The sequence below is a fragment of the Tamandua tetradactyla genome, chromosome 5 (assembly GCF_023851605.1).
Source record: "Tamandua tetradactyla isolate mTamTet1 chromosome 5, mTamTet1.pri, whole genome shotgun sequence".
Taxonomy (NCBI): domain Eukaryota; kingdom Metazoa; phylum Chordata; class Mammalia; order Pilosa; family Myrmecophagidae; genus Tamandua; species Tamandua tetradactyla.
Genome location: NC_135331.1, coordinates 96580794 through 96596368, shown reverse-complemented (window position 1 = coordinate 96596368; position 15575 = coordinate 96580794). Strand labels below are relative to the sequence as shown.

Sequence of the window (15575 nt, the reverse complement as noted above, 5' to 3'; positions counted from 1 at the left end):
TTCAACAGCCCTCCCAACAGCACCCCGATGAGTGGTGGTCTGCACACTTTCTACTGTCAGAAGTGTATTATTGCAAAGGACAGCTTGTTCCAAGGTGGCTTATTATCCAAAAATGTTTGTCCCCTTTTGGACCTTGGCCCCTCTTGGACTTTGGCCCATTAGTTAACATGCCGTGAGAAGTCCAACACCCAGAATGGAACAGGTGTGGTCTGACCCTGGAGAGAACAATGGAATCATTACCTCCCCAGCCCTGGACGCTGCCTGAGATTGTATTTACTTTTCTTTTGGCAGCCACCCTAGCGTTTGTTGGTTCATGGTCAGCTAAAACCCAAGGACTTTTCCCTTGGATCCTATAGCTGTCTTTTCCAATCCGAAGTGTAAGACTTTGGAATTTAAAAAGACACCTATACTTTGTTATTTTTGGCCTGCTGTTCCAGTCCAGATGATTTTGAGTCCTGGCACTGCCAATTGCAATGTGTTAGCTATCCAATCCTTGTCTCCAATTTTGCATCCTCTGCACATTTGGTCAGTAAACCATCATGTCCTCACTGTGGTATTGACTAAAATATTGAAGAAGCCAGTTCTCTGGCATGATAATGGAGCCTTCAGTCCAGGTTGATAATGATCAATACTCCTTAGGGTGGTTTGCCGTTGAATGGACCCAATTAACTTCGGTTTCACCCCACATTGCTCTCTGTCTTGTCCACATGAATATCTACAAGCCCATCTGTTAAGTGTCTTGCTGAAATCTAGATTGACTGCATTCCACAAAACTTCAAGGCTTTGCAACCCCTTTGGACAAGGAGATGCACTTAGCCGAGCATGACTTCTTCTTGGTGGACCTGCTAGCTTCTAGTGCCACTACTTCCTTTGCTTAATGTTCCAAACATGCTGCTGTCCCATTTAGAAGTTTCCAAGAGTTCAGGTTTGCTTTCCGAGTTTCTAGAAGCCACCCTTTTCCTCTTCGTGAATATAGGAACAGCTTGTCTTCTGGTATCTTTCCTATTCTTCATGATTCCATGGAGATGACCACAGGGGGTGCAGAGATCTCATCTCTTTCTCTGGTCAGAGATGCAGTTCCTGCTTAGAGGTATTTTTGCATGCTTTCCATTTATCTTGGTTTCAGTCTCCTGATGATTAAGATTGATATTTGTGATAGCAAAGGTAGAAGTCAAGGGGGAGCTGAGTGATTGTGCATTACCTGCCATCTGTTTAACATTAACAGGCACTCCTACTTCCTCATTCTTTTGCTTTGAACGTAGTTTAAAGTTTTTAAAACGTTTTAGATGGTCCTTAGTTTTTTGTTTCAGCTGTCCTTTTGGCCTGTTAGTATCTAATATGTCCTGATTATTTCACCCTTAAATGGCCTGGCCAGCTAGACCACGAGCTTGCTGAGGGCAGGGGACAGCTCATCCAGAGTTTATTCTGACCTTCCCCACTTTCCACTTTCACACTGCACAGCAGTCAGAGGAGCACTCTGGAAATGCCATGAGGAGACAAGGGAATGAGTGGTGTGGTTTGATGGCCTGTCAGAGGAGCATGTCATCATGGAAAATTCTTTATAGAGTATGCATATCCTCTTACATGGGCCCCAGTGCTGCTTCTGCAAACTGCACATTCCATCAGAACAACCCACCCTTTTCCTTCTTTCCCACCAAACCTCAGTCATGCTTTGGGTGGGTTAGAAATACATTTTCCTGCCTCCCTCCCACTTCTCTCACTTCTGTCTCTTCTCCCTCTTGTTTGCTTGATTTCTATAGGGATTTGGCTGAGTTCCTGGTGTCTGGACTGGATGGCCCCTTCTGGGACCCATCTTAGAGGCAAGCCTCTGGGACTCCAGATTCAGAGTAGATCCTGGCCCCTTTTTGTGGTACAATCGTGTCAGTCCGTACCGCCGCGCTGGCAGGGGTGGGAGTGAGTGGCAGGCTGAGCTGACCTGTAGCAGAGTTTGGTCCGATGGAAACAGGTTCGGCCGCTCTTTGTGCTCCTGAGCCAGGCAGGGCTGCTACAGGGACCTCCCAGTGGACTTCCCCAGGGGGCCTCTCACCTACTGGGTGAGAGCTGGGAGCCTTGTTGGGACTGATAATTTTGAGTCATCCTCAACTGTACACACCACTCTCAGTCCCTGCCTTGAAGGTGAAATTAACCCAAAGCAGAGAGAGGAGGGGATCCAGGGAAAGAAGGGAAGAAGGAGCCTGTAGGGGAAAAGGGTAGGTTAGTGTCCCAGGCCTGGGGAAAGGGAGAACCAGCTGGCTTTTAAACCCTCAGAGGACAGATCCAAGAGGGCAGTGAGCTGACCTTAACAGGTATCCTGACAGCAGGGCTGAAGGGCGTTTGGGATCTCTCTCAGGCAGAACACTCTCTCTCTATGGGGGCTGTGTGGGGATGTTGGGGTCACCCTTTGTGTCTGTGTCACAGCTGCCTTATTTGAAAGGCTGAGTAGTCTAATGCAGTGGTTCTCAAAGTGTATCCCAGGACCTGTAGCATCAGCTTCACCTGGGAACTTGTTTGAAGTACACATTATCAGGCTCCTCCCCAGACCTACCAGAAACTCTGGGGTTGGGGCCCAGCAGTTTAACAAGCCTTCCAGGTGATTCTGATGTGCACTAAAAACTTTGAGAAGTTCAGCAGAAGGATGAGCTCTGAACTAGATTGCCAAGGCTCCTAGCTTTACCATCTTTGTGACCTTGTATATCGCTCAACTTCGCTGATCTTCAGCTTCATCGTCTGTAAAATAGAGACAATAACTGCTACCCTGTTAGTTGTGATGATTAAATGAGAATGCTTATAAGGAGTTTACTTACATCTGTAAGTTGGCCTCAGCTCTAACCATCATTCTCTCTCTGTGTTTCTAGGTAGTATCTGATGCTGCAGGACAGGGAGTGGCCATAACAGGGAACCAGACCTTCAACAACTGGAACTGGCCTAATGCAGTCATTTTTGCAGCCACAGTCATCACCACCATTGGTAAGTCTGTCTGTGTCTGTCCAGGTGGCTCTTCTCCTGTAAGGCACACATTGTGGTCAGGGTTCCCCTAATGGTCTGTCCCCTGGGACCTTGAAAATATGGACCCCTTGCCCTAGCTCCCAGGAACCTCATAGGAGACCAGCTCTGGTGGGCCAGTTGCAGTCTGTCCTTTGAACCTCTTCCTGGGGATTTAGTTAAGTTGTTGATGACTGGTCTTGCTTGGGAGACTATTTCCATGAGCCGTGACCTGGGTTCCTTGAGAGCAGAAACCACAACACATTCTCCTGGCCAGGACCGCTACTGGAGGTTGCACAGGTTATTCACTGCACAAAGCCTACCCAGGTTTGCTCACCAAGCTGGGTGTCTACGCTAGTTATCTACAGCTGCATAAGAAACAACCCTAGAAATGAGTGACTTTAAACAACAGTTTATTACCTTGCACCATTCTGTAAGCCGACTAGGTTCCTGCTCGGGGTCTCTGATGTGGTTGCAACAGGTGGTGGCTGGGGCTCGAGTCATCTGAAAGCCCAACTGGTTGGCTATCTAAGATTGCGTCTTCAGTCACATGCTTGCCAACTGGTGCTGTTTTTTGGGAGCTGAGCTAGGGATGAGACTTGGTACCTCCACCATGTCATCACATGTGGCTTGGACATCTCACAGTATGGCAGCTGCATTCCAAGAGGGGGAATCCCCCACGCAGGTGTTTCAAGGGCTCAGGGTGAGAAACAGCAATGCATCTTACACCAAGCCAATGCAGCAGAATTTCCACTGCATTCTACTGGTCAAGCAAGTCACTGAAGCCTGCCTAGAGTCGAGTGGAAGGGAACCAGACTTCAGTGGACACGAGCAGCACCCTGCCTATGTAAGAAGGGGAAGAACTGCAGATGGCCGTCTTTGGAGACCATCCACCACAGTGCCTTGGGGGTGTCCACCCAGAGAGGGTATCTTTTCTGATTTGTACAGTGGTACCATATGGATTAGTGGAAGACGCTGCTAATGAGGGAGGCTTGGTTTCTGCTCCCAGTCTATTGGAGAACACATAACCCATAATATCATAATTGCTAGAAATGATCATATGATCATGGTGTGATCAAGGGAAATGCTGTTACTCAAGTATTGGCTCAGAGCACGTGAGCTGGATCTATGAGAATGTGTGTGTGTGTGTGTGTGTGTGTGTGTGTGTGTGTGGTGTGTGTGTGTATTGTGAGGGCAGAAGGCCACTCTGAGCCCGGGTCCCTCACCCCTGCTGTGGTTCTGTTCTCACCCCCACTGCATTTCTCTCCTACAAAGACACTTCTTCCTGGCCTCAGCCCCTTCCTCCTCCTTCCTTAGGCTATGGCAATGTGGCTCCCAAGACCCCTGCTGGGCGGCTCTTCTGCATCTTTTATGGTCTCTTCGGGGTGCCACTCTGCCTGACTTGGATCAGTGCCCTGGGCAAGTTCTTCGGGGGACGTGCCAAGAGGCTGGGCCAATTCCTTACCAAGAGAGGAGTGAGCCTGGTAAGCCCCCCAGTCCTAAGTGTTGGGCAGAAGTGAGGGGACCCGTAGCAGGGGATGGGAGGAAGGGAAGGATCCAGGAATTAGGCAGAGGTGTTAGGACAGGCGGTGGTGATCACAGGGCCCTCAGGCCGGGAGCATCCATCCACCCTTTCCTGAGCTCCCAGGCTTGGTGCCCACCTGGCCTCCCCTCTGGCTGTGCTCCAGCCCTTGGGGTGTTCAGCTGACGAGGTCTCTCCGCCACCCCACCAGCGGAAGGCGCAGATCACATGCACGGCCATCTTCATCGTGTGGGGCGTCCTGGTCCACCTGGTGATCCCGCCCTTTGTCTTCATGGTGACCGAGGAGTGGGACTACATCGAGGGCCTCTACTACTCCTTTATCACCATCTCCACCATCGGCTTCGGGGACTTTGTGGCTGGTGAGTCCCTGCCTCTCTCCCCGGCCTCTGCCTCCCACCCCACTCCTCTTTTCTGCTTCTCCTCTCTCACTCCAGTTTAGCTGGCCTTTATCAGGGGGCTCCTGATAGCTGTTCAGTGTTCTGGGCAGTTCCCCCACCCAGTGGGATCCTCACCTCACCCTGCCAGTTGCAAGAGGAAACGGAGGTACAGAAACACTGTCCCCATGTTTCTCTTTGTTTCCCTTTCTTGGAACGTGGCTTCTCCCCTTCTCCTTTCCTCTCTTGGTGATGAGTCTCTGATCTGTCTCCTCTCCTGTCTTCCTAGTTAGGGGAGTCTCTTAGGGCTGCGGGTAGGGACCTGAGTCAGTCTTCTGCCTGCAGGGTGTGTGCACAGTACCCAGAGAGGCCCTGAACCGAGCCAGGTCCCCTCCCTGTCGTAGAGCTGCCTTCCGTCATTCACGAGCACTGGGGAATCTGTCCTCTGGGGCTTGGCTCAGGGGCCCGAAACTTTGCTCTTGCCACAGGCAGCTTAAAGACAAGGAAGGCCTTCTACGCTGCCCTGCCTGCCCGGCCCTGAGCTCCCTCCCACTCCTCCCCTGCTTAATCCAGGGTGGCGATAAAGTTCTTTGGCCCCTTTGTCTGAACGCCTATGGCCTGTACAGCATCTTGGTTCTTAATCTTCTTGACACTCTGTTGGACTGCATTATCTGGCATTTGTTCCCTCCCTGCCTGCCGCCCTGCTCATTTGGCCTCCTGTGCTCCAGGGCCTCTGGTCTCTACACAACTCCCTTGCCTAGGGGGGCAGGACACTGCCCTCCTGCTCCAGTGCCCAAGAGACGGAGGAATGTGGGCGGGGGCTGCTGAGTGGGTGGGAGGGAAGGGAAAGAGGCACACGTACCCTCCCCGGACCCGGCAAATCTGGGCCTGCTGTCCTGGGAGATGAATTTAGACCAAGATACAACCCTGCCACTGTCTAGCCCTTGCAGCCCAGAGCAGGGTAAGGGGAAACATTTTGTATTTGGGAGAATAAAGCAGAGTATTGAGTGATACCAGCCCAGCTCCAGCAAGATGCCAAACCTCTGTCTCAGTTCCCTCCTTTGTAAAATGTGTAAAAATAATAGCACCTACCACATGGTGGAAAATTCTGTGCGTCGGTGTTCCTGAGTGCTGTGGGAGGGGGCACCCTTGTCATTGCTGTCTCGGCCTCCCACGGGTCAGGAGCCCCGAGCAGGACACATGGCACCCCTCAGACGGGGCCCCTCCTGCCCTCGGGAAAGGTCTCGTCTGAGGAGGGCTGAGTAGTCCTTGCCCTGAAGGAGCCCCGAGGGAGGGAAGAGATCCAGCCCTTTCCTTGCGTTGTTCCAGACTGAGCAGGGGGACAGGATACAGGTTTCCAAAGGGTCATTGTAACACAGAGCAGCATACCTGTAAGTGGAAAGTTATAAAAGAAGTCTCCAGGAATCCTGGAGTGTGAAAAGCAAGGGGTGCCGTGGGGGGGATGCCAGAGGAGGCTCCCGGAAGCAGGCCTCGGGAGCTGAGTCTTGGAGGAGGGACCTAGGGGTGGCAGGACCCTCCAAGCCCAGAGAAGAGCCCATCTGAGGAAAGCAGACTGGGCCTCATGCTCTTCATTTAAAAGCGGTCCTCAATATTACCTGGCAGAATTGGTGCTCACTTGTTCACGGATCGTCTTGACCTCTCTGCTCAGTCTTGAGGGCTTCTCCTATCTGGGCGCTCCCCTTCTCAGCCAGGCAGGAGGCAGGAAGGGGCGCCAGCCCCCCTGGTTGCCCCTTCTCCATTCACTGATGAGGGCATGCTGGGAGGAGTCCACAAGCCTGGGTCCATACGGGGAGCGGAATGTCATTCAGCTCCCCCCCAACACCGGCCTCATTCATGCCAAACTATGAATCCATCCCCAGCCCTGAGCATGCCATGGGCATACCTCACTTAATTCCCATTGGCGTACCTCACTTAATTCCCATCCTGTTTGTGTAAGATAAACATGCAAAAAGAGTAGTGCCCAAAGCAGCTAGGTGGCCTATTTCTTGACCTGTGTGTTAATTTCATTACCATCTCCCCAAAGCCCCTCCCATTAGATCTCTCCCCCTCATCCCTGACTTTTTATAGTTGAAGAAACTGAGGCTTAGATAAGTTGGGGTCTGGGAATAGGGACAGGAAGTTACCAGGCCAAGGTCATGTAGGAAGTTGGGGAAGTCCAAGGTCTGGAAAAGGCCCTTGTGTCATATTGCTCTGGCCACCCACCCCCGCTTTTGTGTTGTGGCCCCGGGCCGGCTCTCCCGTGGCACAGCTTTGACCTTTGCGGGCTTCTGGGTGTCCGTTGCCCCTTTCCTGACCCTCTGGGCTGCCTGTCCTCCTGCAGGTGTGAATCCCAACGCCAACTACCATGCCCTGTACCGCTACTTTGTGGAGCTCTGGATCTACCTGGGGCTGGCCTGGCTGTCCCTCTTTGTCAACTGGAAGGTGAGCATGTTTGTGGAAGTCCACAAAGCCATCAAGAAGCGGCGGCGGCGGCGGAAGGAGTCCTTTGAGAGCTCCCCACACTCCAAAAAGGCCCTGCAGCTGGCGGGGAGCGCAGCCCCCAAGGACATCAACATCTTCAGCTTTCTGTCCAAGAAGGAGGAGAGCTACAACGACCTCATCAAGCAGATTGGGAAGAAGGCCATGAAGACGAGTGGGGGTGGGGAGAGGGTCCCAGGACCTGGCCCTGGGCCCGAAGGGGGTGGGCTGCCGGCCGGCCCCGCCTCCCTGGCCCCCCTGGTGGTCTACTCCAAGAACCGGGTGCCTAGCCTGGAAGAGGTGTCACAGACACTGAGGACCAAAGGCCACGTGTTGAGGCCCGCGGGTGAGGAGGCTGGGGCCGAGGCCCCTGCAGATGGCTCCCGCAGCCCCGAGGTGTTCACTAACCAGCTGGACCGCATCAGCGAGGAGGGCGAGCCGTGGGACGCCCAGGACTACCACCCGCTCATCCTCCAGACTGCCCCCATCACCTTTGGGAACGAGGAGGCTGGGCTCTCGGACGAAGAGACCTCCAAGTCCTCCCTGGAAGACAACCTGGCTGGGGAAGTGAGGCCCCAGGAGGGGGCCGGGACAGAGGCACCCCTGAACCTGGGTGAATTCCCCTCCTCAGACGAGTCCACCTTCACCAGCACCGAGTCGGAGCTCTCTGTGCCTTATGAACAGCTCATGAACGAGTACAATAGGGCCAACAGCCCCAAGAGCACGTGAGGTGGGGCCGGCTCCCCACCCCACCTTCCATGGCTTCTTTCTCCCCTCACCCTGGGGTGTCCTATGAGGGCTGGGACCCCTGGCCCCTGGGAGGGGGCAGCCCTGGAACTGGGAGTGGGGGGCCAGGGGCCTTTCTTACCTTCCATCCCCTCCAGCTAGATGCCACCCATCAAACATGGCACACCCAGGACAGGGCCTCTGTCTTCCTGCTGAGCGGGTGCCCTGGCAGTGGGAGGCATCTGTCCTGAGCCTGGCCGGCTGATTTGATGGTTCTGAGACATCTGTGGGCCGGCAGGACTGGTCCTGAGGAGGCCCACACAGGTCTCCTGAGATTCAATTGGGGACTTCACACGGTTCTCCTGGGCTGGGGACCTCGTTCATGGAAGTTCATGAGTATTTACTGAGCTCCTTCTGTGACTAGAACTGAACTAGAGGGCGGGAGGAAGTGTAAGACTGGGGTCCTGCCTTTACACGCTCTGAAGTGCTTGAAGAGGTACTGCTGTTGGGGGGAGCTGGGGCACCCATTTAACCACCCCCCAGGCTTCCCGCATCTGCCCACTGCTGCGAACTTCAGTAGAGAAGAGGCTGTCTGGAGGGGGCGTTGGGAGCCAGGTGACACTGGGCAGGTGCTGGAATACTCCTGACACATGGGACCTGGGAGCAGGCCCAGAGTGTGAGCCCAGCGTGTGAGCCCCTCCTTTTTTATTTCCCCAGACCGACCCTAGCCCATAGCATGCAGCCACTGCATCCCAGTGCCCAGCACCCCATCTCAGATACCTTTTGGTGAAACGGTTGGCAGAGGCAAAACTTTTCTCCCCTACCCAGGAAATGGTGGGATGAAGAGAGGGTAGCAGAGCATGGGCCACTGGGAGCCAGGCTGCTGTGAGCGTGAGTCTCAGCTCTGGCTAATTCTACCCCCAACCCTCTGTCTCCCTGTAAAAGTGCACACCTACGTCCTCACCCCCGGAGCCGGCCCTCTCCATCCTGCACCCCCAACCGGTCCCCCCATTTCCTGTGCCTAGAACAAAGGCCTCATGGCCAACCTCCCCACCAGGCCACATTGCTCTTGGCCCACAAATGGAAGTGGCCAGGCCTGTGAATCAAGCCTGTCCCTAAGTTACTCTTGGTCATTTTGGGGTGGTGTTTTTTTAAGAAGGGAAAGGGTTGGAAGGGGGGAGCAAAAGATAATGTGAAACTGCACGTGGACTCTGGTGAGGGGCTGGCAGAACTCGCTGCTACCTAAGTTCTTGGGCTCTCTGTGACGTGTGCCCTAGGGCTGGCCCGCCCTGCCCTGAGTATTCTGTTTTGTTATTATTATTTTTAATAAACTGCTGTTTTTAATATACCTGGAATCTGTTGTTGGCTTCAGAGCCAGTGGAGAGAAGAGGAGGTTAGAGAGCAGGGTCCTGAGGCCTGGGATGCCCGGTGCACCCTCACCCCCACCCCGTCAGGCCTCAATAACCTCAGCCAAGGTGAAATGTCAAGAGCTGAGGCCCTCTGCAGAGGGGGGCAGGGGCGCTGGGCACAGGTGAGTGGGGGTCTTGGGGGGGCGTCCGTTGCAGGCTACTGGATGCCGGGTAGGAGGGCATCTCATCTCCCTCAGCGCAAACTCCCCCTCTCCTCCCTGCTCCATACCCTCTGCCCCTCTGCTGAGCGGACGAATGGGCCAGAGCCCCCACCCCCATGTGACGAGGTCCACACCGCCATTCATCCCCCAAAATGGTGGTGTGTCTGTTAGGCCAGGCCCGGCGGGGGGTGGGAAGGAGGGGCCTTGTATTTTTCTGTGAACCGTGTTAACAAGTTTGGGCCACCTGGCCAGGGTGATGCTGGCTCTCCTGGAATCACTGTATGTACCTTGTGGCATTGATGCCAAGTGTAATTTATTTTAATATTTTTTTACAATAAAAAAATGAAGTGGACAGGCCAGCTTGGTGTGTGCGGGGGGCAAGGATGGAGCTGGTTTGTGGTCTCAGGGAAGGGGGAGGACCCATAGAGGAAAGCCTGGGGGTCAAGAGGAGAATTTGGATGGTGATGGAAGAGAGAAAACAGAAAGGGGACGTCTACTTATGATGAGGTGGGCCAGAAACTGGGGGGTGTGGAGCATTGCAGGAAGGGTTCAGGAATCAGGAAGGAGTTGAGGGAGCAAGGGGAGAGAAGGTAAGGGATGATAGTGACAAATTCATGGCACTTCTGTGCTTGCCAGGCCCTGCTCCAAATTCTTTACTACTCAATTGTATATGAATGAACTCACTTGATCTTGCAATAACCCTGTGAGGTGAGTACTATGCCCATTTTACAAATGAGGAAATTGAGGCACAGAGAGGTTGCCTTGTGCAAGATCTCACTATTAGTAAATGGTGACCCTGGATTCAAATCTAGACGCCCAGTGCCCGAGTCCATTCCTTTAACCACTGTGGAGATGGGAGAGCCTGAGGTTTTGAGCCCTGAAACTGCTTCTGTGCCCAGAGAGGAGCTAGGGAAAGTAGACCCCAAAATAACTCTGGAGAAGACCATGCTTTCTGAGCTCAAAGGGTGGCAGGAGGCTTACAGAGCCTGGGGTTGGTAGGTACCAAGGAGGGGAAGGAATTGGGGAGGAAGCATCTATGGGGCCAGCTGGCCTCAGTCTCCATCTGTTTAAAAGGGAAGCTGGTTAGGTTTCATTTTCTCAACTGTTTTGAGAGTCACCCCTCCTATGGCAATTTTAGAGCCCCCTACCCAACCCCACACACGACAGCAGTTGGAATTTTGAATCTGAGAAAAAGTTCTGTGACTTCAGAAGTACTTCTGAATAATCCACATCCTTCTTGAGAGCCACAGTGTTTTAAAAAATAGTATTGTATGTATTTAAAACACCAGTCAATTCTATAACTACTTAATACCAGCCCTTCCTTGTGCCAACACATCCCCCCATCTCTCCTCTTTGCACGGTGTGTAAGGGTCTCTGATTTTGCTATAAAGCCTCTGCCAATCCCCAGCAGCCTCCCCCAGCACCTGGTCCTGGGAACCTCCCTGACAAATGCCCTCATAGTAAACTGGCCTTCCACTTTCCATCACCACCATCTGGACTCTCCACTCATTTTTTCAGTTAAGGTTTATTGAGCACATACTACATACCAGGCTCCATTCTGGGCACTTGGAATACAGCAGATATAAAATGGACAAAAGTCCCTGCATTCCTGGAGCTCACAGTCTGTTCCTCTTTGTTATTGTTTCTGGGCCTGATTCACCATCTGTGCCTGTGTTTATATCCTGCCCATTACTCCCACAACTGTCTTTTTGTTTTGTCTCTTTATCTTTATGTCTTATAATCCTTCCAACGGGTATTATTAAGCCCATTTTACAAATGAGGAAAGGGAGGCAAATTTAAGACTTTCTCAAGTTCAAACAATTGCTCAAGTGGCAGCAGAACAGCAGCTTCCCTGACTTCCATTCCCAGGACGTCTCTCATACCCTCTGGACATTCCTAAACTGATGGGAGAGTTACCCTCTGAGAACTTCAAGTTTGATGGAAGAGACAGCTCCTACCTTCAAAAAGTCTGCAATTCAAAGGGCCCAGGGGAGGGTTGGGGTGTTGGGGGTGGTGACAGAGGAAGAGAGAAACAAGCACAGACTATCCGTGTCGGCTGGTTCAAATCCCAACTTCCCAACTGGGATTCAGTCTCCTTATGCAATCCTGGAGGAGTCATTTGGCCCCATGCCAGAACTGATAAAAAGAAACCAGGATGACCGGGTTTCAACCTCTTCCTGAAAAAGGGCCGGTGGAGGTTAACAGCCACGATTGCATGTGAAGCTTTTTTGAGCCTGGGACAGAGTGGTGGGACAGGAGGAGACAGGCAGGACCTCAGGAAGTGATTGCCTCTGTGCGCAGCCCCTGAGGTTTGATCTCCACCCTGATGACCAGCTCTCTGACCTACAATAACTGGCCCCCAGTTTCCAAATCCACACAAAACTGATCCAGGAGCTGGACGCCAGTCTGTGAATTGCCAGGATGTGTTTGTTTAGCAGAGGGAGAGGGCTCCCTAAACTGCTTGCCCCTTCTATCCATGCTTGTCACTTGGACCAAGCCACTTGGCCCTCACCTAGATCTCAACAGCCCAGGGCCTGGTCCCTGGTAGGGGCTCCATAGGTTGTGTTGAATGAACAAATGAGTCCTCTGAGCTGGTCTCTCAGTCTCTGATACGGACCCCTTCCAAATCAGCCAGCAGTGCAACCGGGTGGATTTATCCGACGCTCCTGCTGGGCCCCTTTTTCTCCTGCTTTAACTCCAGGGGGCTCCCAACTCCTATCCTTTGGGCCCTGCTTCTCTCTCCGGCTTCCTCTTTCACCCTCCCCCCATCTCTCTGTCTGGGCTCCAGCAATTTTGAAGTTTCCCAAATAAGTCAGGTCTCCCGATCGTTGTCCATGCCATCGCCTCTGTCTGGAAAGCCATTCCTCTCTTCCTCCCGGCTTTATCTTTAAATTGAAATTTGAGACTGATTGGGGTTAAGTTTGAATGTTTGTGTCTCTGGAAAGACTTCTGTAATTTCCCTCACCCCCCTTCCCCATTCTGGGTTGAGTGCCCCTCTCTGTGCTCACAGAACCCACCTCAGCAAGCGGCTGCAATGCTGTCAAGTTGCCCACCCTCTGGCCTCACAATCCTCAAAACTAGGAGCCCCCAGAGGGACAGAGGAACCGCTCATCGCCTTTGGATCCCTACCACAGGGCCTGGTGAGAAGGCTTTCAATGGCGGGTGAATGAATCAGAGTTCCGGACCCTCCCATCTGTAAGTCCGTCTGCCCCAGGTAGAGGCCAAATCAGGAGGCAAGGCTTGTCCACAAGGGCAAGGCCTGGCACAGACGATGGATGATCTTGATGGCTTTTGCCAGCCTGTGGCGGTGTGGTGATTCATCTCGCCTTGTGCCAAGTCACCTGAATCTGCTGTGGGCGGGACAGTGACACAGCATGCCTCCTTTCTGTGCTCCACAGGAGCACCTGTCTGCACCCCCCTGCCCCTTTCTGCACCCCGCCCTTTCCTCACTTCTCACCTTTCCAAAGGCAATCACTCCCTGATAATCCAACAGCCACAGTCTCCGTGCTTACCTCAGGAATACCTCTGCTCCAAGTAACCCTGCCCTCCATCCGCAGTTTACAAAACAGCCCTTTCACCTCTGTCCATGTACGGGATTGCTCAACAACCCGTGAGGCTGCAGCAAACACTCTATAGCCCAACGGAAGGGGCTTTTTCAAATGGGGAAACTGAGTCTGTTGGTTGGGTTTCCCAGGAAAGCAAAGGCTAAAGCAAGAACTGAGACAGAGGAAATAGTAGAAAGGGAAGGAGAGAGAAAAATGGGGAAGGAGGAAAAGCCAATCATGTGTGCTTTAATTAGCTAGTTCTACAGTGAGCGACTGGCGCTCAGTCCTGCTAGGACTTTGAAGGACCTGTCGACTATGCCTCAGAAATGTCCTGAAGGACAGAGGGCTCCTGCATTTATCCACTGTCACTGGCTAAGGGTGGCTCCAGGAGGATTAACCGTGCCTCCCTGCCCCTCCCGCCACACCTCCCTTGCGTGCTGGCTGGTGGACTGAGTTTTCCAAACGTGGCCACAGCATATCTCCCAACCTGCATTCTTGTTTTCAATGTGACTTTGCCACTCCCCTGGCAAACGGTGGAATCTATTCTTCCTGAATCTTGCACTGCCCTAGGACTATTTTGATCAAGAGAATACGGTCTAAGTGACCTGGGGTTTTTAAGCCCAAATCTGGCAGCCTCTGCGCCCTTGGGGAAGCCTGCGGCAATGTAAGAAATCCAAGTACGTTGAGACCGCTGTTATGAAGAAACCCAAACTACCTACCTGGAGAGGCCACGTGGACAGAGAATATGTGCCGCTGAGATGCCGTCTTTGACAGACCAACCCCAGCTGATGCCACATGGAGCTCGGACCACCCATCCCCCAAACTGAAGACTCATGAGCAAATAAATGATTGCTGTTGCTTTAGTCTCCGAGTTTTAGGGTGGTCTATTGCACAGTAACAGATAACTGAAACACCGGTTGGGATTTGCCCCAAGCTAAGCCCTCTTCTGCCAGGCTTTGGTGAAAGCTTCTGAGGTGGAAAGCAAAAAGGGGCCTAGGCGCTCTGAAACGGGACTGTCCGCTGCAGCTGCGCAGAAATCAGAGTGCTGCAGAGGAATGGAGACTAACACTCTGCCCCTAAACACAACAAGTGGCAGAGCTGAGACCAAATGCCACCTAGGTCTTCTAATTCCCCACCCAGGGCTCTTTACTCCACAGAAGATCAGGAAATATCTTCAGGAGATCAAAGTCCCTTTTACTTTGGGTCTCCAGTCCTCTCTGCTATGTTCAAACAGTATGGGGAGGCCTGGAGTCTGCTACCGCCAATCTAGCTGTGCAAACTTAATGGTCACATCTGCCATTTTTAGGAGGCTTACCATGTACAGGCCAGGATATATTTTATGCTTATGGTCTCATTTAATCCTCCACAACACTGTAGTATCAGTATTACTATCTTTATTTGGAAACTGAGGCTCAGAGTGGTTATGTAACTTGCTTGGGGTCACACAGCTAGTGGTGGAGACTGGGTTTTCACCTGGCTCAGAGCCTTTGCTCTTAACTACCATACAAGCCCTGCCGGAGCAAGTCTCTCCTGCTGGCAGGTGAGGGCACCCAGACAGGGTACAGCATCCCCACTCTCTGCCCCAGATAGAGCCTGCCCTCCTCTTCTGCAAGATAAGTGAGATGGACCAATCATTGGTCCCAGCCTCGCAATGACTCCCTAAGAATCACCAGGGGATTCCAGCACTCTGCCTCTGAATGTCCTGATTCAGAAGGTCTGAGGAAATGCCTAGAAATACCTAGGCTCTGAGAATACCTGCTGGAACTCAGAAGCCAGGCCGGCTCTGTTGTTCCCTGCCAATCCATCCCTGCCCGTGTTTTCATTCTGCACTGAAATCTGTGTTTACCTTCAATCATGTAAAACTTCCTCCCCATTCTTTGATTCCTTCACCTGCAGCTCTGGCCAGCTAAGCTGCTCTGTCTAGGGTGTTGACATCACACTGTATGCAAGTGACCTGAATTTATTGAGTCTCTCTCATGCTGCCCAGAACACCTGATGCTGGTGACTAAGGAGGGAAAGTGAGGAGCAGATAGCTATCTAAAGGTGGTCAGGCCCTCACCTCTCTCTGGACCTCTATCTGCTCAGATTCCCACCTTTAACAGTTCACTGCAAAGGAGCCAGTTACATCTTCAGAGATTTTGCAAGGTGTTATTTAAATCCAGCCACTACTAAAAATTAAATTATATAAACATACAATTAAATCTTATTTAAAGCAAATATACTAAAATTACATTTGAATAATAAATACTAAAAATGCATCACTTCCTAATTATTTAGCTACAAGTTACTAGTATTCATATTCTTAGATTGTCAGGTATATGGTGGAAATACTATATAATGGGGTAAAATTGCACATC

At 52.2% G+C, this 15575-nt stretch overlaps 1 protein-coding gene across 2 annotated transcripts in view; it reads left to right on the top strand.

The window, feature by feature from the left end:
* Positions 1-9451, top strand: part of KCNK5 (potassium two pore domain channel subfamily K member 5) — a 38569-nt gene extending 29118 nt beyond the window's left edge. For both annotated transcript variants that reach the window (XM_077161694.1, XM_077161695.1), the window contains exons 2-5: positions 2856-2967; positions 4300-4466; positions 4716-4884; positions 7241-9451. In XM_077161694.1, coding sequence (XP_077017809.1) covers positions 2856-2967; positions 4300-4466; positions 4716-4884; positions 7241-8106 — 1314 coding nt within the window. In that variant the 3' untranslated portion in view covers positions 8107-9451. The remainder of the gene's footprint in view (positions 1-2855; positions 2968-4299; positions 4467-4715; positions 4885-7240) is intronic.
* The last annotated feature ends 6124 nt before the right edge of the window (positions 9452-15575 follow it).